Source organism: Saccopteryx leptura, chromosome 1 (genome assembly GCF_036850995.1).
Source record: "Saccopteryx leptura isolate mSacLep1 chromosome 1, mSacLep1_pri_phased_curated, whole genome shotgun sequence".
Classification (NCBI taxonomy): domain Eukaryota; kingdom Metazoa; phylum Chordata; class Mammalia; order Chiroptera; family Emballonuridae; genus Saccopteryx; species Saccopteryx leptura.
Window position 1 is genome coordinate 96,968,354 of NC_089503.1, and position 23,530 is coordinate 96,991,883.

The 23,530-nt window shown below is 44.8% G+C and overlaps 1 protein-coding gene across 5 annotated transcripts in view; it reads right to left on the minus strand.

The window, feature by feature from the left end:
- Positions 1-331: 331 nt before the first annotated feature.
- Positions 332-23,530, minus strand: part of POU2F3 (POU class 2 homeobox 3) — an 89,060-nt gene continuing 65,861 nt past the window's right edge. For 4 of the 5 annotated variants that reach the window (XM_066371656.1, XM_066371653.1, XM_066371657.1 and 1 more), the window contains 10 exons: positions 22,455-22,559; positions 21,135-21,237; positions 18,706-18,788; positions 16,379-16,561; positions 15,589-15,730; positions 13,834-13,970; positions 12,196-12,357; positions 6,100-6,166; positions 4,828-4,932; positions 332-3,870 (listed from right to left, as the gene is read on the minus strand). In XM_066371656.1, the coding sequence (XP_066227753.1) occupies positions 3,731-3,870; positions 4,828-4,932; positions 6,100-6,166; positions 12,196-12,357; positions 13,834-13,970; positions 15,589-15,730; positions 16,379-16,561; positions 18,706-18,788; positions 21,135-21,237; positions 22,455-22,559 (1,227 nt within the window). In that variant the 3' untranslated portion in view covers positions 332-3,730. Of the gene's footprint in view, positions 3,871-4,827; positions 4,964-6,099; positions 6,167-12,195; positions 12,358-13,833; positions 13,971-15,588; positions 15,731-16,378; positions 16,562-18,705; positions 18,789-21,134; positions 21,238-22,454; positions 22,560-23,530 lie in introns of all 5 variants that reach the window. The other variant, XM_066371655.1, reaches the window with a different exon arrangement.

The window sequence follows — 23,530 nt, forward strand, 5'->3', positions numbered from 1 at the left end:
TGAATGATAGACCTACATGTAAAGAATAAAACTATAAAACTCCTAGAAGGTAAACATAAAAACCTAGACGACCCTGCATGATGATGACTTTTTAATACAGCACCAAAGACATAATTCATATAATAAATAATTGATAAGCTGTACTTCATTAAAATTAAAAACTGCTCTGCAAAAATAAAAAATAAATCAAGAGAACAAGAAGACAAGCCACAGATTTGACAGAAAATATTTTCAAAAGACATCTGATAAAGACTATTATCCAAAATATACAAAGAGATCTTAAAATTCAACAGTAAAAACAAACAAACAATTGGGTTGAAAAAGGGCCAAATAACAAACAGCTCACCAAAGAAGGTATACAGGTGGAAAATAAGCTATGAAAAGATGTTCCACATCATATGTCATCAGGAAAATGCAAAACAACGAGATACCATTACACACCAAATGGCCAAAATCTGAACCATGGACAACAACAAATGCTGGCCAAAATGTGGAGCAACAGGAATTCTCATACCTTGCAGATGGGAATGCAAAACAGTACAACCACTTTCAAAGACATTTTGGCAGTTTCTTTTAAAACTAAATGTGCTCTAAATATACTCTTACCATACAATCCAGCAATCATACTCCTTGGTGTTTACCCAGAGAAACTGAAACTTAAGTTCACACAAACCTGCATACAGATGTTTATAGTAGCTTTATTTATAATTGCCAAAACTTGGAAACAACTAAGATGTTCTCCAGTAGGTGGATAAATGGATAAGTAAACTGTGATACATCCTGGAAATAGAATATTATTCAGAGCTAAAAAGAAATGAGCTATCAAGCCATGAAAAAACATGGAGGACCCTTAAATGCATGTCACTAAGTGAAAGTAAATCTGGGAAGGTTATAGAGTTTATGATTCCACTTATATGACATTCTGAAAAAGGCAAAACTATGGAGACAGTAAAAAGATTAGTGGTTGGAAAGGCTGTAGGGGGCAGAGAGATAAATGGGCAGAGCACAGAGGATTTTTAGGGCACTGAAAATATTCTGTATGTTATTATGATGATGAACATATGTTATTATACTTTTGCCCAAGCCTATAGAATATACAACACCAAGAGTAAACTCTAAGCCTGAACAGGCAGTAGTGTAGTGGACAGAGCGTTGAACTGGGACGTGAATGAACCAGGTTCCAAACCCCGAGGTCGCTGGCTGGAGCCTGGGATCATAGACATGACCCCATGGTCGCTGGCTTGAGCCCAAGGTCGCTGGCTTGAGTAAGAGGTCATTTGCTCTGCTGTAGCCGCCCAGTCAAGGCACATATGAGAAAGCAATCAATGAACAACTAAGGAGACTAGGGAGCCACAATGAAGAATTGATGCTTTTCATCTCTCTCCCTGCCTGCCTGTCTGTCCCTTTCTCAGTCTTTCTGTCTCTGTCACACACACACACACACAAAAAGAGTAAACTCTAAGGTAAATGATGGACTTTGGGTGTTATATGTCAATGTAGGTTCATCCTTGGTAAAATATATTTATATATATATATCTATATTTTCTGAAGTGTGATATTGATAATACAGGAGGCTATGCATGTATATGAGAGATCTCTGTACCATCTTCTCAATTTTTTGTAAACCTAAAACTGCTATAAAACAAAGTATCTTTTTAATGTTCCAATGGATGAAAACTAGAGTCTTGGATAGTGCAGATCAACTTTTAGCACTCACCTGAGCAAGATGTCAAGGTAGCCAGGGTCGCTGCGAGAAAGGGCAGCTCTGGCACCCTTGAGTGTGCAAGGAGGAATGCACATCTGCGTGTGTGTGTGTGTGTGTGTGTACATATGTGCACAGCTGGGCTCAAAGGTGGCAGAGTAGTCCCTTTATATTCTGAAATTACTACTGAAGCCTCTTCTTGCTGTCTTTTTTCTTTTTTACATACCAAGCCCCTTTCAACTAGCGTGTTTCTTGAGAAACTAACTATGACCAATAGGCCTTCTCCCACTTCATGACATGAAATATTAGTCTTAATAGAAGCCCCAGTCAAACATTAAGAACATTTATGTATAAATTTTCCACTTGGATATTGTTATTTGCAACAAATGTTTAATCCCAATTTTAGTTTTTCCCCTTCAGCTGTGATATTTTTGAAGGGCCTCTCTTTCCCACAGGTCAGTGTTTATCTCAGGAATGGTAACTATTTTAATTTGTATTAGCCTAAGAAAAACCAAAAGGATAGCTTCCCTGCCCCTCAACAAAGTCACGGCACATTCTAAAGTCAAATATATATGATTATTAATTATTTGCCTTAAATATATATTGCTTTCCACTGTGAATTATGAATAACTGACCTTAAGGGCATCTGAGATATGAATTGTTAGCATCGGCTTAAGTCTTTAAATGACTTGACCTTAAATAGTTATCATCCTCCCACTTAGAAAATGAGGAATTCAGTCTCTTGCCGTCTCTGCCTTCAAGGCAAGTTCTGTCAAAAAGAGTGTGAACTCTTTAGAGTCCTGCATTAATGTACTATATGTCCTCTTTACCATTAGTTTGGGGATCAACAGACTTAATGTGTTCATTTGAAACACTTTCCCCATCATAGGCACTCACATCACCCCACAACAAAAGACACAGAACAAGACTCTAAACCTCTTCTTATCAATCGTGAAATAGTTTATAACATTACTATACAAATGTATTTAGGAACAGTGAGATTTCTTTGAATCTCAACATTTCCTTGGATATGAAGTTTTTTGTTTGTTTTTTTTAAGTTACTATTTCTAGAATGGCTTCATGTTACATCTCCACATACTGGCCCACAAAGGAGACTTGAAATAATGTTTCCAGGAAGTTAACAAGGATTCCTAGCCCATGTGGGAACTCTTGTAGGAGCTAGCACAGTATTTCACACTTTGGTATTTTTTTAAAAAAGAAGATAAAATATTACAGAGACATGTTCAAAATTCACACCTGAGTTAAACATCTTTCCGGAAAATTCCACATAAAGGAGAGAAGAACATAATGCAAAAACAGGAAAGGGCTATGTACAGGTATTTTGCCAGCATAATTGTTGCAGCCAGGAGATAGGACAGATGATAAGATAAGGAGAAACATAGAGAAGGTGAGGAGGAGCAAGTGCTCCTGAACTCCAGGACAGATTTAAGAGACAGAAGAGCAGCTGTGTGCAGAGAAATGTGCCTGGGGGACTGAAGACTCAGCCTTCTGTAAAGAGTGGGAAACTTGGAGAACAAATTCATGAATGGATTTGGTTCTAGAAAAGGGGGGCAGGGCTAAGAAAAAAAAATGGGGGAAAGAAGATTATGTCAGAAAACTTTGCTGAACAGAGAAAACATCAAGATTTTGTTGGAGACATCAGAGTCAAAACTTTTCACAGATTTTAGAAGTAGTTCAGAGATTGTGTCTAAGTTCAGAGTTAAAACCATTATCTCGGCTTCTGGTAGCTTGGCACACCAGGCAAATGGCTGTCTCCAGAATGAGTTGGAGTATAATAGCAAGATGTCCTTTTTCTGAAACACCACAGCTACAGTGATGCTGTCTGAAATATTTAGAACTAGAGGATGGGTGATGATGGCACAGGCAAGGAAGTTCAACTTCTAGGATTGGTATCTATTTCAAGAACTCTAGGAGTCAATACATGGTTCAATCACAGTTTAAATCTCCAGAGGCCCTTGCTCATGAAGAAGGCAAGAGTTTAGGTTCAGTGATAGTGGGGATTCTCTTCTACTCTTCTGAAAGTAATCTGTCCATATAGAGAAGGCATGACTCCCTTCCTTCCAGTGGGGCATACAGGGCCAGGTGGAATAGGAGAAACTTTTTGGTCTCAGTGGAGGTAGGTGGGATGATTCCATCGGTACCAAGATCTGGAAAGGGAGAAAGAAACAAGTCAATTATAAAGCTGCTAATGTGATGAAGGAAGATGGGAATGGGCAGTGACTACTAATAGGTATAGGGTTTCTTTTTGGGGTGATGAAAATGTTCTGGAATTAGATAATAGTAATAATTGCATGGCTTTGTGAATATACTAAAAACCACTGAACTGTATATTTTAGAATGATAAATTTTATGGTATATAAATTGTATCTCAAAAAAATTAAATATACATTATATGATTTTCTCTTTTTTTTTTTTTTTTTTTTTTTTTTGGTGGGAGTGGTTGAGGAGCCCCAACTCTAGGTGCTGTGCAATGATTGGCCAGTGAGAGCTGGCTGCCTTACTGAACGGTAGTTTAGACAAGTGGATTCATCTCTTCCGACAAGCTCGGGTCTTTAACCTATTACCTAATGTTTAAACCTCTCTCTTGTTCTGAATCAGGGAAGAATCTCTCAAGGCATCAGCTATGACAGTGCTTTTAAAAACAGATTCCTTGCACTGCCAAGAGGCTTCTTCCCCCTACTGCATTCTAACTTCCCTCTCTCACTGTGTCGGCCACACTCGAAGCCGGCTCAAAGCATTAGAACACTCCAGAACAGTTACCGGCTTGAAGTGGAGAACTCCTAAACCCAGTAAAGGGCTTGGCCCTTTCTGACAGGAGAGTTTGGAAATTTCCACCTTCCCAGTGAGGATGGAAATTTTGGCTTTGTTGACATTGTTGACAAGAGCTCCTTGCCAGGAATGCTCATTGGATGAAGCATCTCTTTTCAATCCTGTTCCCAAGGGATAAAGTCCAGTCCGGCACTCCATTATATCCCCTCCCTGCCATCCCATTCCATGTTTCCAACCCTGTGGTAGCTTTCTTTCTCAAGGTTTTCACCCAGCTCCTCACTTGTCCCTTGGCCCTGCTGAAAGGTCGCTGTTCTCTCCCCTCCCTTCCATCTTACCCTGAAGAGTTAAAACTGGAGGAGGAGTTGACTGCTGCTTTGGAGTTATTTTGAGATGCAGTGGGGCTGCTGGCATGGAGTCCTGAGCTGGGAGACGAAGGCCTGCTGTTGTTCCCAGGGGAACAAGACGATGTTACTGAGGATAAGGAGAGGCAGAAAACAAGGGGGAAACAATGTGGCTGGGTCATGCTGGGACCTTGTGACGAAGCCCTTCAAAACATGTACTCCAGAGGGACCTAACCCACTCCCTAGCCCACACCCATCTGCCCAGCTCCTGCCATATTAGAGTCAGCACCCAGCCCCAGAGGGTTGGTTTCTCATCATAAATGCTCTCCTCTCTGCAAACCAGGCCCTGGAAAGCTGCATGGCTGGTTCTGCAAGTCCTAGACTTGTCAAACAGTAGAAGGACAGGTGCCAAAACCATCCTATTGCAGGACACACCCTGGGCTGGGCACAGGCAGCCTCAGACCAAGAGGCGGGATGGGAAAAAGAACAAGACAGCTCAGAAAGAAGGAAGAGACGACGAAAGAAAGAGAAGTACACAGGGGAGGAAAGAGAGCCTGAGAGCACAGTTACAGCTTGCCAGCCTCTCTAGTGTTCTCATCTCCACAAACGAAAGGTGCGTGGTCTTCCAGAAAGAGTGCAACAGAGCGAGGAGACCCAAGTCTAGGTCCCAGCAGCTCTGTGGCCTGTAGCAACTGGCTCGGCTTCTCTGAAACTCGTTTTTGTTCTCTGTCAAGTGGCAGATTTGGATTAAACTGAGCTCTTCTATTTGAGTCTTCCAAACCACAGTCCATGGATAAGGTGGCACATTTCACCATTCAAGCTAAGATATTTTGAAGAGTGGGAAAGGAGTGCTACTGATAATTATGTCCAGACAAGAGGCAGACTCTAGGACTGTCCTGGATACATGGTAACGCTAGCTTTTTGAAATGCTATAGTTACTTTTTGAAAAGTCGAGTTCTATTCAAAGTTGGTTTGGGAAACCCTGCCTTCCTCTAGCCTCCCATACAGCTCCTTTTAGGAATGCATAACGGGCTTGAGTGCTGAGAAGTGCTGCAACCAAAACAAAATAAAGAATAAAGACTTGTTTAAACTTTGCTCACTCAGCATTTCCCAATGTGATCGTGGAACCCTGTTCCTCTGGCACAGACTTCAATATCTTTGGAAATATACTTAAGGAATTCTGACTTAGGTAGGTACTTTTCAGTTCTAATATCCCATTATTTAAAGGAATTCTGGTGTTATTCAGAAACTTCATTTAAAGCTCACCGGTTCCAGGCATGGTGCTATGGACAGGAGGGATGGAGAGGGGGCCCAGAGACCCGGAGGGAGAGACCTGAAAGGCAACAGAAGCTTGTAAATGTCTGTTTCTGCTTCCTTCTCTAACCTTGGGTGCTTCTTCCAGGATGCTGGGTCCCAGACTCCACAGAAACCTTGTCTTAACTTCCTGGATGATTTCCTATTCCAAACCTACATTCTGTCCCATTTCATAGGAAGGCCTCTGGCCCACATGCAACATCCAGCTCCAGCTCCACCCTGCTCCTGAAGCACCCTGCTGCTGACACCAGGCCCTGCTCGTCCTGCTGTGTGTCCCCTGGCAAGGTTTCTTTGGCGCTGCCAGGGCAGAGCCGTGCTCAAATGCTCTAGCAATAAAAGAGCACACCTCTTCAGCCCTGCTGTGGCAGACACCATTTTTCAGTCCCCAGTTCTTCCTTGGCAAAAGAATCCTGCTTTTGCTCTGGGCAGCAGAGCACCAGCCCTAAAACCCTGTGCATGAGTAGATCACTGACTCCCAGACAGACCTGGAGGAGCTGAACTTTGGTCTCGGAAGCCTTTCGTTTTGCCCCGGAGACCTCAGAGCACCATGACTGAGATTTGGAAGGGACTTAAGACAATTTAGTTTAACCTCTCACACCGTTTAGGAGTCTCCCTCTTAGTCTTACTATCCTAGAACCTGAAACAAGATGAAATGAAAAGAAAGGGCTTTGGAGCCCAGCAGATCTGGGGTCAGATCTGGTTCCCACTAACTATCTGTTACCTAACCCCACTGAGAGTTGACTTTCTCATCTGTAAAACAGTGGTAATACTTCCTTTGTAGTTTCTTTTAATTAAAATTTAATGAGATAATGTTCATAGAGCTTCCAACTCAATACCTGGCAACCAGTGCCAGACTTGTTAAATGTTAGTTCCCTTCCTTCCTGAAGGCAGCTGTCAGCTACAGAGCCTCTAGGCAGTGTTCACCTCCTCATTTGAACTGAAATCTTCGCACCCCCCTTCCCCCATTCTTCTCATGCCGACAGGGGAAGCTCTGATGAATGTCTTTTCAAGACACTGAAAGGCAGTTCTACTCAAGGAGGTGAGATTTGGTAGCTATTCCTTCCCTCCCCAATTTGTAACATCCCATCCCACAGGATGCAGCATGTCCTCACTCACTTTCTCATTAGTCAGCAATGATTCTGCTGCTTTCATTACCTGCCCTTTGATAATAAGCCTCCACTATAGGCTGGGGGTCCCTTAGGGTGGGGACAGGTGTGGGTGGCATGGTAAGAGATGTTAGTAATCATTTCTCTCCCCCTTCTTCTCCTCTCCCTGCTGCCACATCCAAAAAATGTGTTGTTTTAAAAGAAATCATGCATTTAGTCACTGTGACCAGTTTCTAAGAACTTTCCTTCTAAAGACCTGTTATGCATATGCAAGCAGACCATGTTTATCCCCTTAAAAATTTTAATATAAATGGTAGAATTATGCCCATACTAGTTTGCACCATTTTGCTTTATTTTTATTTTATTTTTTCTGAACTGTATATTTTGGAGATCATTTCACATCAGAAGTGAAAGAAACTATGTCCTAATCCCAAGGAGACTATCCCAAGGAGACCTGAGGAAAAGGTAGGGTCAGAAAATTTTTTCCATTTGTTTTATTCAGAACACCACAAATATTAATGTAATTATTGACCTAATGACTTCCCCTTCCCACTGGGCGACAGGCTTCATGAGGGCAGGACGAGGTCACTGTCATACCCTCAGTGTCTGCTAAAGCACTGGGAACTTTGCAGCTGCTCAGCAAATACATGTTGGATGAGTGATCAGCATGAGCGAGGCTCCTTTACCATTTCTCCATGCTGGTGTCCTCAGCTGGGCTTGCATCAAAGCAAAAACCTATCTCCCATCTGCTCTAAACAAAGGGCCCCCTTTTAATCTTCCACTGTTCTTGTGACATGGTCCAGTTTCCTTAATATGGCCTACAACACCCTCCATAATCTAGCTCCCGTCACCACTGCAGGCTCCTCCTTCACACTCTCACTCCCTGGTTCCAGCCCACTCAAGTCTTCTATGCTTCCTTTCCCTACCACCCCAGCCCCAGGGCCTTTGCGTACACTATTCCCTTGGCCTAGAATGTTCTTCCCTGTAATCTCTCCTCCCAACTCAGACCTTTCCTCCATTAATGTCCACTCATTCCTCTGCTATCAGTTTGAGCATCTTTCCTCAGAGAAGCTCTGAATCCTACACTAGGTTAGGTTCCTCAGGTGCTCACACATCTTCTCTGAAGGCTTCAACACAAATAACATTTTTTATTTATACTTTGGTTGCTCCACTACTGCCCACCATGAAAGCTGAAACGCCCACTAGTGGGCGGTAGGGACCAGGTTGACTATCACTGGAGTAACCCCTTGCTTGAGCCAGCGACCTTGGGTCCAAGCTGGTGAGCTTTGCTCAAACCAGATGAGCCTGCGTTCAAGCTGGCGACCTCGGGGGGGTCTCGAACCTGGGTCCTCCACTTTATCCACTGCAGTCTGACGCTTTATCCACTGCGCCACCACCTGGTCACAAATAACATTTTTTTTATGCCTGTTTTCCCTGCTGGGGATCATAGGTGTCCTGTTCTCCACTGTATCCCAGTGCCAAACAGATGGTGGGTACTCAAGAAATATTTAAGAAAGGAATGATGAATGAATATTGCATTGTCTCCAACTTAAAATTTTAATGGATTCTCAGAGCTGTTAGAGTACTTTGGTATCAAGGCCCATCATAAGCCTCATCACTCTCTCTTATCCCAAACCCTTGGCTCCAGCCAGACTGAACTATTTGAGATTCCCTGAAAGCATTATGTTGTTTTATAACTCCATGCCTCCTCACAGACCATTCCTTGTGCCCACCATTCTTGTCTTCATGCTCTGTTCTAACTTTTAATCTGTTCTTCAGATCAAATGGGATGTCAGCCCTTTCACACCCAATCTGGGTATTTTCATCTGTAGCACTCCTATAGAGCTCCTCATACCCACTTTACTCCTCACATCTATTTCATTGCAGTTTCTTGCCTTTCCTGCTTCTCCTTCTCAGTTTCTTCCCTCAATCCTCTTCTTTTGACAGTTCTCTCAACTATTGGTGTTCTACAGGGCTGAGACCTGGGCTTGCCTCTTTGCTTCCTCTATACCAGGGGTCTCAAACTCAACTCAGCATGTGGGCCGCAGAGCAAGATCACAGCCGTTTGGCGGGCCGCACTAGGTCTACAAAAGGCAACTGTTACGCAACACTTTTCAGTGTCACAAAACGACCAGCAACTGTAGTTCGCATCACAACTGCTGTTAACTAAGCTAATATCTAGCTAGGATGCTAGAGAAATGAAAAATACAAGTAGGCCCTAGGCTTACTTAATTTTATCCAAAATATTTTGAACTTCGTGGATTAGTCTGCGGGCCGCACAAAATTGTTCGGCGGGCCGCATGTGGCCCGCGGGCCGCGAGTTTGAGACCCCTGCTCTATATGAACTCCACAGGTGAGCTCCTCTTCACCCAAGATTTCAACTACTGTGTGTATAAAATCTCCGAGCCTTATCTCTGTCCCAGCCTTCTCTCCCAACCTTCAGACCCATAATTCTAAGTGTTCATGGACATTGCTGCTTAGGTGCCACAGGCTTCACTGAGCATTCTAATAATGGAAAAAACGGAAATGACCACGTTTTCCAGTTTCCAAATGAGCTCCTCCGCTGTGTTTACTTGTTCCATCAGTGGCATCACCACCGACCTAATCAGCCCAGCCTGAATGCTGAGAGTCATCTCCGAGTGTTCTCTTTCCTTCATTGATCTCTATGTCACCACCCAGTCTTGTTTATTAGCCAACACCTAATAATTTTACCATCTAATTATCTCCTAATCTTTAGCCTCGCCCTTCTTCTTACCACTGGGTTTTGCTTCCGCCCTCATTTCTCTCCTGGGCAACTGCAGCCATGTCTTAACAGTTCTCCCTGCCTCTCAAATCAACTTTCATGCTGAAGTCAGAATGATCATTCTAAAGAGCAAATATGATCATGCCAGTGTCCTGTTTAAAAATTCTACAATGATTTCTCCAAGCCTTTAATTTTTTTAGCATTGCACAGAGTCCATTTCAGAGATAGCCTTTGCTGATCTCTGCAGCTTCACTCTCAACATCCCTCCACACAGAGCCACCTGCGGTTCTGGGATGTGCAGCATATTCTCCCTGATGTGCACTGCTGTTCCCATCCTTTCCTCCTGTGAAAACTCCACCTCTCCACTTACTTGCTTCTTCCCCTCTTTCTGCCTTTCAGACTGAGTGCAGGCATTAATTATCTCCTTGGGGAAGCCTTCCCTAACCACTACCTCCCAAAGCTTTGTTAGCTGTGACTACTGAGTTCTCCTAGAGAAATTATCATGTTGTTTATCATTTGTTTATTTGACTGTCTCTCCTGCTAGGCAATGAGGTCATCGGGGACAGGGGACAAATACTATTTATTTGTGTAAACCAGGACTCTGCACAAAGACCAATATATACTAGATAGTCAATAAACGCTTGGTGAGAAAATGAACAATGGTGTAGTTTTATGAAAAGGCTATGTCCCACCCTGAACAAGGCTGAATTTCATTCCTCATTGAGGGCTAAAGGACTCAAGGACATCCCCATCGTCATCCCCAAAGATGAAGAACCTTCCCGCCTTCATCCCCTAGTTACCATCTCTCCCTTGCATAGAGAAGATATGTTCTACTCCTCCAACTTCCAGGTCTGCCTGGACTCCAAGTTCCCAGCCCTGACTTCACCCTGACTGCCAGAATTATAGGTATAACTGTTTCCTTCACACTTCCTCTTGGATGTCTAGGAGTCATGTTCAATTTAATATGACCAACTCTAAATTCTTAGTTTTTCCTCTCAAACTTGTTTCTCCTGAATCTTCATCATCTAAAAAAAAAAAAAAAAAAAAAAAAAGGCAGCATCTTCCAACCAGTTGCTCAGGCAAAAACCCTTGAAGTTCTCTTTACCTCATTTCCCATACCCCACACCTGAGCTACAAGCTTATCTCATTGGCTCTGCCATTAAAGTATATTCAGAATCCAATTTCCTCACTGCTATTGGTTCCCACCCTATCCCAGCCTCCACCACTCTTAGCTGGATTATTGCAATTCTCTTAGCTGGTTTTCCACACAGATTATTCTCAACACAGCAGCCCCACATCAGCCAGCACAAGCTTTTCTGTTCAGAGCCCTCCAGTGGCTTATTTCATACAAACTAAAAGCCAGGGGCTTTGCAGTGGCCTCTGAAATCTTGAGTGGTCTGCTTCCTGTTACTTCTTTCACTGCCTCTTCGACTTCTGGCCTCCTTCCTCGCCCCACCCCAGCTGTACCGGTATGCCTGCTTTTCCTCTAACATGCCAGGGAGTCTCATTTTCTAGTTCCTCTGCCTGGAACACTCTTTCCTTGAGATATTTCCCTTTCAACATTTAGATCTCTGCTCAAACGTCACCTTATTGGAGAAATCTTCTTGATCTCTCTATTAAAAAACATCTTGCCTAACCAGGCGGTGGTGCAGTGGATAGAGCATTGGACTGAGACTCAGAGGACCCAGGTTCGAAACCCTGAGGTCGCTGACTTGAGTGTGGGTTCACTAGCTTGAGTGTAGGGTTGCGGGCTTAAGCGTGAGATCATAGACATGACCCCATGGTCGCTGGCTTGAGCAAGGGGTCACTCGGTCTGCTGGAGCCCCCTGGTCAAGGTACATATGAGAAAGCAGTCCATGAACAACTAGGGTACTGCAACAAAGAATTGATGCATCCCATCTCTCTCCCTTCCTGTCTGTCTGTCTCTGTCTGTCCCTCTCTCTGTCTCTGTCACAAACAAAATAAAACAAAACAAAAAAACATCTTCCCACCATTACTTTCTATCTCCTTACCCTCTTGATTCTTCTTTATATTAGATATTTAATATACACCATCTATTTGCTGACTTATTTACTTCATGCACCCATCAACCCCAACCCCCACCTTCCCCAGGATGGGGAAGCCCTTTTGCCCTCCAGGCATGGATCACCCCCCACTACACACACTGTTTGGCAGGCAGCTTGGTTCCTAGCCACTCACCAGACGGGAAGTGTAGATGGGTGATTTGATGGGTGTGGCCACAGGGCAGTTGATTCGCTTTTCCTTTTGGCGTCGGTTGCAGAACCAGACCCTTACCACCTCCTTCTCCATGGACAACTGCTCCGCAATCATGGAGATCTCCTCGGAGCTAGGTTTGGGGTTCTACAGGGACCAAAGGGACAGAGGGTAGTCAAGAGAAGAAAGGAATACAGTCATGAACTGGGGGGTGGGGAACAGATGTTCCAAGGAAGCAAGATAGAACAATAGATATATCAGAAGCTTTAGAATCAGACCTAGGTTGGAATACTGGCTTATAACTTACTGTGTGTCCTTAAGAAATTTTCTTAACCTCTCTGAGCCTCAGTCTAATTATCTGTGAAATAAGAATAATAATGCCTACCATAAAAGGATTATTATGAGGATTAAGTGAGAAAATGTATGTAAACTGTCCAACACAGGGCCTGACACAGGTTCTCTTCTCTTACTCCTTCCTCAGGAAAAGTTCTGAAAAGAAGAGTCCATTGGTGAGTTATTTGGGGACAAGAAGAATCTTCAGAACCCATGCTGTCCTCTGTGTTCTTTCCTCATCATCTGGTATGTTTCTCGTGGCATCGTTTCCTGTCCTACCTCAAAATAGGAAACGACAAAGCTAAAACATGTGATTCCATCAAGACTGTAGGAATATATCCCATTCTCTTGTTCTGACCCTTCTCACACCCACTCAGTCTTTGGTTTCAACCCTCTTTCCTTCCTCTTCCATCTTCCATTACTCTGGTTGCTCTGAGAAACCTAATCAGAAGGAAAAGCCAGCTCTTATTGTCCGCCAGCAGGTTGTATCCATCAAATCCTTGAGCGGATGTACTGCAGAATCTGCTGCCGGGGCAGCAGTCCTGGGATCCTGGGCCCTGTGAGGTTGAAGTAGGCCACAGGCACCTCCTTTAGGGACCTGTGCAGCAAAGTGTAGGCTCTGGAGGTTGGGACCTAAGGGATCCTGATTAGAAGCTTTAGACCTTACCTGTCCCCCCCACCCCCGCTCTCTCCACAGCTCCCATGGGGCCACATAGTTGATACTATTAGCTTTCACATAAGAACTCAGGAGTATGCTTTTGCTACAAGTTAAAAATGTATGTATATAATATGATTACAAGTATTTAAATGTATGTGGAAAAAAGAAATAGAAGGAAATACATTTAGGTGGCATTTGATTATGAATTTTTTTATACCTCTGTATTTTCCTAATTGTTTATAATAAGCATTTATTACATCTATAATTTGAAAAATACAAACCAATGAAATAAAGAATTTATATGCAGTGCCCTGGCTGTGCTCCCTTTACTTCAACTGGATCTAGAACTCCACCTCTTCAGGGACCCCATATCCCTTCTTTAAGTCTCCCAGTGAGAGGGACAGTGTGCCCCAAATAGATGTCAGAGCAAGAGGGCGAATGGGGGACGAAGTTTCAAGCACTTGAGAGAAAGGGCTGACTTTCACTCAAGCACCTGGGTGTCTACAGAGGGAATGTGTCTTTGCTTTCTGACCCCTTCCCAGGGCAGGCGTTTGGTGCCAAGGGGCATATATGCACCTGCTCACCCACCTGTGCCAGCTGGCCCACCGTTCCCACCCGGAGGAGCCACTCACATCTTGAAATCTCTTCTCCAGAGTAAGGCGGATGTTGGTCTCAATGCTGGTACGTTTCTTCCTTTTCCTACCGAACACTTCACTGAGGGTGGGGTAAGAGCTGGGGGTGCTCACCGAGGGGTCTGATGGAGAAGATTCTGTTGGGAGGTGAAAGGGCAGAGGAGGCTCAAAGAAGGGAATGGACAGCCAGTTCCGTCTTAATGGACCTGAGATGCAACTACTCTTCTGGGTGGGTTCTGCAGTGGCATTGTCAGAATGCCACTGCACGATGGCCCCACCTCACAACCAGGGGAACCAGACAGACCAAAAAGACTGCTTCTCCTCATTGCTCCTTCATGACTCCCACAGCAATGCCGTGTGGTCACGGTGTAGGGACACCAGGCATCACCAGCATGTGTGGGTGTGAGTGGGTGCAGGCAGAGCTCCTATAAGTAACATTCCTGAGTTTGTATTTTGTAAGTATGCCTGGATGTGAACACCAAATACAGTGTGAACAGGCACTCTGATCTAGAAGCAATGGCACTTGCTAGTAGAATGTTGGCACTGAAGCCATTTTCTTTTCAGTATAAGTGTTGGAGCTAAGAGTGTTTGTTCAATAGACAGGAATATCCCTTAGGAAGAATTCAGTTATCAGATGGGGAATTCTACTAGAAATTAGCTGTAAGGCACTTTCCTAAAGATCCTAAGACCCTTTGATCATATTTCTCACTTCAATGCTCCAATAAAAGCCATTTGAAGGGACGGTCTGTGGGGGCAGGGAGCAAGAGAGAGCTTTCTTGCTCCCTCCCATGTTTCCATGTGGAGGGACTTCCCAGAGGGTAACATCCTTGGCTGCCCACCACACTGTTTCCATAGTAACCACTAATCCACACATATCTACTGAATAGAGACCAGCCCTGGTCATGATTCTGCTCCTTCCTTCTCAGCTAGACCAATGGTTCTTAATCAGGAGTGATTTTGTACCACTACTACTTCCCCAAGGGACATTTGGCAATATCTAGAGACATTATGGCGTGTCTCAACCGGAGGTGGGCACTATTGGCATCTAGTGGGTAGAGTGGAGACCAAGGATGCTGCTAAATAGGACAGCCCCTCACAACAAAGAATACCTAGCTCAAGATACTGATAGTGCCATAGTTGAGAAACCCTGTCCCTGACAGCAGACTTTTCCATTCATTATTCCAAACATTTGTCCCTTAGCTTATATCCCAAGCCTGCTGGAACGCCTCCCTGGCCACCACACCTGACCGAATCCTCCTGCAAACTCCATTCCTGCTGTGAGGCTTCCCAACCAATCTAGCTCACAGTAACTCCCTGCCCTCTGAAACCCTACTCAAAAGTTAACCAGATAAAGATTTTATGTTATATCTACTGCCTCCTCCTTGCAGCGAGTCTGCTGAGAACCCATTTCCCTACCCACTGACATAGACCCAGTACAGACAGTACTCTGGGTAAGGGTGTTTGTCTCTGGCCAGCTGCCCTCATGTATAGGCTGGGTGGGTCTGGGTGAGGGAAGGGAATAGGCACAAGTCCTCATGGCCTCAGACCTAAAGCCATGTCCTCCAAAGGGATTTATGAGTAATAAAGCTGATATTTTCATTTCTACTTGCTGTGTCTCAATTGGCTCCAGACTCAGGAGAAGAAGAAAGGGGTATAATGTATTGACTGCCTGAAGCCCCAGCATAAACAAGTCACCAGCCCCTTTCCTGCAGAATTTTCTAGGACATCATTCATTGTTATGTCCCTGTGGCCTACCTGCATCACTCAGCCACTTCTCCAGCAGTGGCTTGAGTTTGCACATGTTCTTGAAGCTTAGATTGAGGGCCTCAAATCGCGAGATGGTGGTCTGGCTGAAGTCATTGCCATACAGCTTCCCCATTGCCAGCCCCACGTCACCCTGTGAGTGGGGATCGAAAGGGAGCAACTTCAGAGTCAGGCTGCTTCTCTACTTTTTAAAAATGTATTAATTTTAGAGTAAGAGGAAAGGAGAGCGAGAGAGATAGGGGAAAAAGAGAGGAAAGAGAGAGAAAAACATTGATTTGTTGTTCCACTTATCCATGCATTCACTGCTTGATTCTTGTATGTGCCTCAACCTGGGACTGAACTCGTGGCATTGGGATGATGCTCCAACCAACCGAGCCACTGGGCCAGGGTGGGCTTCTTCTCTTCTTGGTCCACATTCCCCACCATCTGAGCGCCAATCACACACCCAGTAAACATTCAAGCAACTGCCTATCACCTTGGCTCTTTTCTAGTTTTTTCCCCCTCTAAAATGGAAAACGGTTTTACTTCTTTCTGTAGACTCTGAATGGTCCATGCCCATAGGCCTGACTTCTTATCTGGCTCTAACTTCTCCCCTCTCCACCAGCAATGTCCTCAGTTTTCCTAACGACAGCAACTGTACCCTATTCCCATGGAACACAGGGACACAAGGGCCTTGCCCCAAACACATTAAGCCTCAGGTTATTCATGAAATTTGCACTCAGGAAGCCTAGTTTCCATTCACTCAGCCCAATTTCTTCCATCTCCTCCCACAAAACCAAACCTGTGTGAAGCCCAGCTTAATGCGCCTCTGCTTGAAGGTCTTGGCAAACTTCTCTAGCTCCTCCAGGTCATTAGGCTCATCAGCCCCTCCACTGCTGGGCAGGTGCTTAGGCACTGGGAGATGCTGGGACACTTCCAGGTGGGGTTCTAAAGAAGATCCTGGCAGCCCAGGGCGCCCAACTGCCTAGGAGGGGACATAAGCCAAGCAGATCCACAAATAGTAAACAAATCAAATGGCATTTCCTGATATTTTGTGTTAGTAGGCCTTCTTAGAGGATAACAGAGCCCTGGGTACAATAGATTCCTATTTTTTCAATGGCATGGAAGTGGAGATTGGAGTTTCTAGGAAGAGATGGTAAATACCTAAGATAGGTGGAGTAGAAACAGTGTGTGGGACAGGGAGGTAGCCTTCTGGGCTTTATTCTCTGACTCACTGACTCTGAGCAGTTACCTTCTCCTTCCAGTTTTTCCACCATAAAAGGAACTAGCAGGATTGTTTACAAGGATTCCAAAAAGAAATCTCAGGACAAGGAAAAGGTTGTTTGCTTTGTTTGCTTTTTCCCCACAAAGATATTGTTGAGGTGCTCAATAGGCATTAACTGAAAATAACAGAGGACACCCGAGACTCATTACATTAATATAATTTTCATAAAATTTCAAACACTTATGCTTTCCACTTTACTTTCTAAACCACTGTTTTCTTTTATAAGAGTGTTTTTAGCCTTGCTTTTTAAAAATTTATTTAACGAAAGGCATTTCATTGTTTTCTAAATGTACCTTGATCTCTTTTGTGGCTGTCAGAAGTTGCTCCTTTAGTTTATTTTCATAGGAAAATAGACCCTTAAACCTAGAACCCATGTTGCACCCATTAGGGGTCAGGAGTGAATTGAACTCATGAAGATATCTATTAGTCTACAAGGAAGGAACGAGACCTGGGTGCAGGGGTCCGGGCACTGTGTCCCGTGCAGGGGCCACTGCCCATGCGGATAATATGAACTAAGTTCACCTTCTTCTCTCTCCTTCCCAGTTTACTCTTCTACTAGACGGGGGTTAACTTTATTCCTTTTCTCATCCAAGATATTCAGGCTTATCATTAAGATAGGCATCATTATGGTGAGGAAGATAAAAGGACCTGAAAGAAGTTAAGGACTCTTTTCTCCAATGAAGGGTCTTTTAGAACAGAATGATTTAAAATCTTTATGGATTTGATCCTCTTTTTCAGGGAAGGGGGGTGGCATAGACCAGACCCTTGGGACAAAGCCTTCTTTGAACCTTTCTTTCATTTGACAAATACTTAAGTTCTTTGCTAGATCTTCACTCCCCTCGCTTCACATCTAATTAGATGCCAAAGTACATTGACCCAACTTCCCTAAACATCTCCTTAGTCATCTCCTCCCCTCTATTCTTATTGCCATAACCCTAATCCAGCCCCTTATTTCCTCTGTCCAGGATGATCTTAATAACCTTCTTTCCTAGCTTTCATATCATAAGATGTAAAAGTTGATCTTGAGGAAAGCTGTCAGGAGGAAGCTGAAGAATTTAGAGTCTCGTTTCTATTAGCCACTAGATGGCACCCTAACTTCCAGATGTCTTTAGCGGTCTCCAGCCTTCTAAAGACAGGGCCCTTAGTGATACATGGAGAATCTTAGCATAGAGAAGGGACAATTGTGCAGATTGAGGAGGATTGGCAGCTACAATACAGCTCCTACTATTCTTGCCAGCCATATACTCTGACATGAGGCCACATCCAGCCAGAGAAAGAGGTACCTTTTTTCTCATTGGCAAACAGGTATATGCAGAACATAGCATCTCTCCAAACATCCTCTCTTGCAGACCTCAGTCTGCCTCACCCACACATGTGCCCGCTGCAGTAGGCAATCTAAAATAGATCTTAAGTGAGGCTCAGAGGTAAGAGCCACTGGCTTTGTGGTCTTGGGACATCAGGCCTATGGGACTCTGGTCTCCCCCTTGAGGCTTGTGAGCACTCAGGCTGGGCTGGCCATCACCTTGGCATACCTGGGAGTTAACTGACCTCTGGTTTTGAAAGGAGTGATGCTAGGTTCTGGTTGGGATACAGTGGGTACCTGCATTATGGAGCAGGATAGCCCAGGAGCTGAGATCTCTGTGTTCTCATTCTGACTCCACCAGTGATAGTGGGTCAATCATTTTCCCTGGCTGTGGCTTTATTTGCCCATGTGCCACCCCTGCTATTTCTTCTTCTCAGAGGAGTAAGAGTACTGTTAGGGGGGCATGGGGGAGAGCAACAAGCTTAATTCCATCAAGAGCTGAGGCATTCCTAGAGGAAAGAGAGCAAATGTAGTTGTTTACCTGGGACGCCAGGCCAGGTCCAGCCTGTGGGAGGAGGAGAGAGCTCTGTTGCTGTGGAAAGGGGAGAAGATTTGGTTGCAGACCTGGGTGAGAGGGGAGGGACAGAGGAACAAACAAAATTCAGGCCATCTGAAAGACGTGCTCTGCAACTTTGGAACAACTCTTCCCACCCCCTGCTAAACCACTCTCAACCCACCTCAAGCCCTGTGGAGGGATCCCCACGGGTACTGCCGGGCATTGCCACACACAGGTAGAGGCAGCAAGTCAGACACAGGGATAAACAGATGCAAACAGCAGTTCCCAAACCAGTCCTCCTGCTTTACCGCCTTTCTGGGGTGGTGCAAAGGCTAGGGAGGGTCGAAACAATCTGCTTTGGTTGCTGATAACCAGGGCTAGAAAAATCTGGGAGGGAAGGAGATGCAGGGAGGCCACTAAGAATTCAGGCTGAAGCTGAGAATTTCTGCTTTGCCTGCAGAAGTAGCGGGGACAGCTACACAGGCCCAGCCAAATCTGCAAGAATGTCAGAACAAGTGGATGGGGCCAGACGGCTCCAAAGGGAGGCAGGCCATTGGCTTGGCAGGACACCTTACTCTTGGGAGGAAGGATTGAGAGAGAAGAGGAGACAAGCCACGCCTCCGGAAGCTCTCTCTGGTGATAGGGACTACACCTGCTCATTACACTGCCCTAGGATCGCTTTCTCCTTCCCTGTCCAAAACAAAAACAAAACAAAACAAAAAACTGTCCATGAAGGAATCTGCCTGCTTGGTGGCATGACAGTGGCCTTCCTCTAGAAAAGATCATAGCCAGGACCTCTCACTCTCATTGTGGGGACAGGGCCATCAAAATACCAAAGTGCCAATCTCTCAGCACAGAGCAGGACCTTGGGGTCCCTGTTGTCCCTAATCTGTTTTAAAGACTTTATTTATTTATTCATTTTAGAGAGGAGAAAGAGAGAGAGAGAGAGAAGGGAGGAGCAGGAAGCATCAAATCCCATATGTGCCTTGACCAGGCAAGCCCAGGGTTTTGAACCAGCGACCTCAGCGTTCCAGGTCGAAGCTTTATCCACTGCACCACCACAGGTCAGGCCCTAATCTGTTTTAGATCACTGAAATACAGCATCAGTTGATAGTGACCTTTATACTCCTCAGTATAAAAAAAGTCAGCACTTAATTTTTTTAAATTAAAATAAATGGGCAAGAACCCTGGACTGGGAGTCCAGAGGCCTGAGTACTAATTGTAACCAAGCATTTATGTATTTGAAGTATACCCAGCCTTTACACATGCACTATTTCAAATAACCCTCAATAACCTTATGAAGTAGAGTATTATTTTTCCATTTTTTGTGGAGGAAATAAAACCTCAAAAAGGTTAAGGTAAGCTTCCCAAAGACACACAGTAATTTTTACCAATGAGTCTTTCTGACTCCAAATTTTGAGCTGGGCTTTTCTTTGTTTGATTGATTGATTGTTTGTTTTGTCTTGTATTATATGTTGGCCTTATTGGTTACTTGCCTGGGCCAATTTCATATCACTGGCTTCCAAAACAAAACTGAATTAAGTATTATCTTCCGTTTCTTATCCTAGGAGTATAATTTTTATTATTTAGCCATAATGAACACTTAAAGGTTTAGATATGTTTATTCATCATTACTGTAATATTCTAAGATGCCTCGGACACTAAGGACAGGGACTGTCATTTAGGCAGGTGCTAAGGACAGAAGAAACAATTATGTTTTGTTTGGATTCTGGAGCTTATACTTCCTCCGTCACTTTTAGATCTACTTGGTAGAGATAGGAGAGAGGGAGGTAGTACAGTAGATAGCCAAGAGCATAGGTTTTAGACAGACTGTTCTGGAACTTTCTAGTAGGTCACCAGAGGCACAATATGATTACCTACTGCACAAGGTTATTTTGGAAAAAAAAATCAGAAAAATCGCTCAGCAGAGCTCTGGCACATCATGCTCAAGAAATGTTAGCCATTATTATAAATATCCTAATCCTCTAGCTCTTGGCCGAGTTATCTGGTAGTTAACTCCCCAGCCAAAGAAAACCAGAGGACCTGAAACCTGTGGGTGGCACTGCTGCTCTACCCAAACAGAGTCCCAGTCCAGCTTCCTGAGGGATTTCCAAAGAACTGGGACTTATCTACACTGCATCTCCCCAGGAGCCGCTCTTCCTGCACTGCCCCAGCTCCATGCCACCCTGCACCTTCGGTCTCAACTGGCCCTGAAACTGAGGGAGACGGGAAGGAGAAGCAGAGAGGGAGACTCAAACTGGAGGGGCAAGGATAGGGCCTTAATGTGAAAAAGCTGGTCTCAATACTAGAGCACTGAGCCACTCACCCATGCCCCATATCTGGGCTCCCTCACCCAGTAAGCAGTAGCGGCCCTTTACTCTTTTGGTCTATGTGGAAACCCCCAGGGTTCTTACCTTGCTGCCCAGGCTGGGTCTGAGATAGCAGGAACTGGGATACGGACTGTAAGTGGCTAGGAACCAGTACAAGCTGCTGGAGGGGATGGAGGGAAGTCATATCCTGCATGTGGAGAGATACATACATCACAGAATTTACAAGCATGGGGTGCCAGTTCCATCTGCCTGCTGTCCATCTGTCCCCTGGGTCTCCCGACTCTGAGAGTTCATAGGCAATGCCTTGGCTTATGCCTCTGTGTATCACCAGTGTCTGTACATAGTATAGTAGCTACTTCATTAATGTGGATGTTATTATAGCTCAGCCAAGCAATGCTTTGCAATCTCTGGTCATTTAAACCTTACCTTGTTATTTAACTTCTGTGTGTGTCAGTTCTGTCTCCCAGCTAGACTATAAATGCCCTGAGGGCACAGACTATGTATTAACCATCTCTCAGATGTTTGCCTAAAAATGACATGCAATTCCAATTGTCCAATTAAAAAAAATTCTCATAGCATTTTATTAAACTAAAAGCCATGTCTTGGCCATTTTATGGGCCTGAACTTTTCCTGGAGGAATGCAGCAAGTTATTGGTTCTTAATAAAATTAATTTGATTAAATAGAAAGTCTATTCTCCCTGGGTTCCTCCCACCAGCCCAGGAAATACCAATCTCAGTACTTGAGGGATTTGGGAGTCCTCCGTGCTCTAGGCTTCCAGGGCTCTGAGCTGCTGAGCTTAGGTCTGTACCCAGATAAAAGACTTGGTAAGCTCTTGCTGACTGAAGAACTGAAGAAATGAGTGCACATTCTAGCCTTAAATATGACCAGAGAAGAGGTATCTCTTTCTTCTCCAGGTGACCCAGACCAAGAAAGGGGCTCAGCACACGAACGTCCCCTCAGGTGTTTGTGGGTCCTGTTCCAGGACCCTCCTTCTTCCCTGTACCAGTGCTTCATTCTCGTTTGGTTTCGACATAAAAACTTGTAGGGACAGAAACACTGTATAGCTGTGGCTGCAGCTGTTATCACAGGGCTGCATGTGGCTAGTGGACACCAGCCCCACAGCTGCTGGGTCTGCTGTAGCAAGATTGTCTTCTTTTTCTCCAGGAGAAGTAGGAACCTCACGTTTTCAGATACGAGGTTTCACTTTTAAGAGGACTGTTTTATAACCCCGCCCCCATTCCAGGCCTCGAATCTCTTTCTCACATTCCCTCCAAAGGGTTCTTTAGACCATTGTAGGGTCACTGAGTGCCAAGACTAGAAGTCAGGCATTTTGCAGAAGGCTTGAGTTAAACTCACTGGCCCACTGAGAATGTTAGGGCTCCCTGACATGGGCTGGCATTTACCCCAGACATTTGGTTTCCAGACATCATGGCAGGTCCTTGACTCAGGTGGCATGGCCTATGCGAGAGGGTCTGCTGCAGGGAGTCACTGAGGTCTTCCGTTTTAATCTGTAAGTGAAGGCAGAAGGACAGTGTCAGTTCCGGACCTCCCCAGGCCAACACAGATAGAGACGCAGAAAAGATCAAGGCAGAAGATGAGTGATGAGCCCAGAGAGTAAAGAGTTAGCCCAGAGCCTACTGGCTGCAGCTGGGTCTTCCTGCCTGTGTACGCAGGGAAGCCCGTACTTCCGGCCAGGGAAGCTGGGAGGAGACAAATGTGAGCGGCCCTCTGGAGTACAGGTCTGCTAGATGGGGACTCCACTTATCCCTCATGCCCTAACACCAGAGTACACCCTCTTCCTCACTGAAATGAGAAAAAATAAAGGATATTGCAGTGACTAAAAAATTTTATTTTGAATCTGAGATGATATTCTTTTTGGGGAGGGGGCGGGAAGGATATGTTAGAATTCCTTTGATAAAATTACAGTGGTCCTAAATGATATTTTTAAAACTCCTCACCTCACAGAGTACAAAATTGGCAACCCTTTAAGACCAGCTTCCTCTCTACTCCCCCCGCCCCTTGTTTTTCACACCTCCCTGTCCTCTGCCTGCTAAGCTGGTGACCGTCCTTGCCTGTCTCCCTGCAGGCAGGGACATGTCTCCCTCACAGTCACCGCGGCAGTTGCAGCCTAAGGGGCCTGTGGTGCTTTCCAAACTTTCTGCAGCCTCTACAGCTCTTCAGTGACAGCACCAGCCACCCACTCATGGGTTTCCAGGTGTCCAGGAGCAGGGCAGGAAGCACTTCTTGTGCCCACCTCCCCTCCCACTTGGAGGACAACTGTGCTCTTGCAACTTTTCAGGAAGTCGAAAGGGGTGAGGCGGTTCGTACGACTACAGCAGGGAGAACAGAATCTGGAGCACACCTTACGAAAGGCACTGCGGAGACCCTCTGACGGGAAGTCTTGCCCATAGAGCCTGGCTTAAACCATTTTCTTGATCTACACTGGGAATCTCACTGATATCCTGGAATCTCTCCTGTC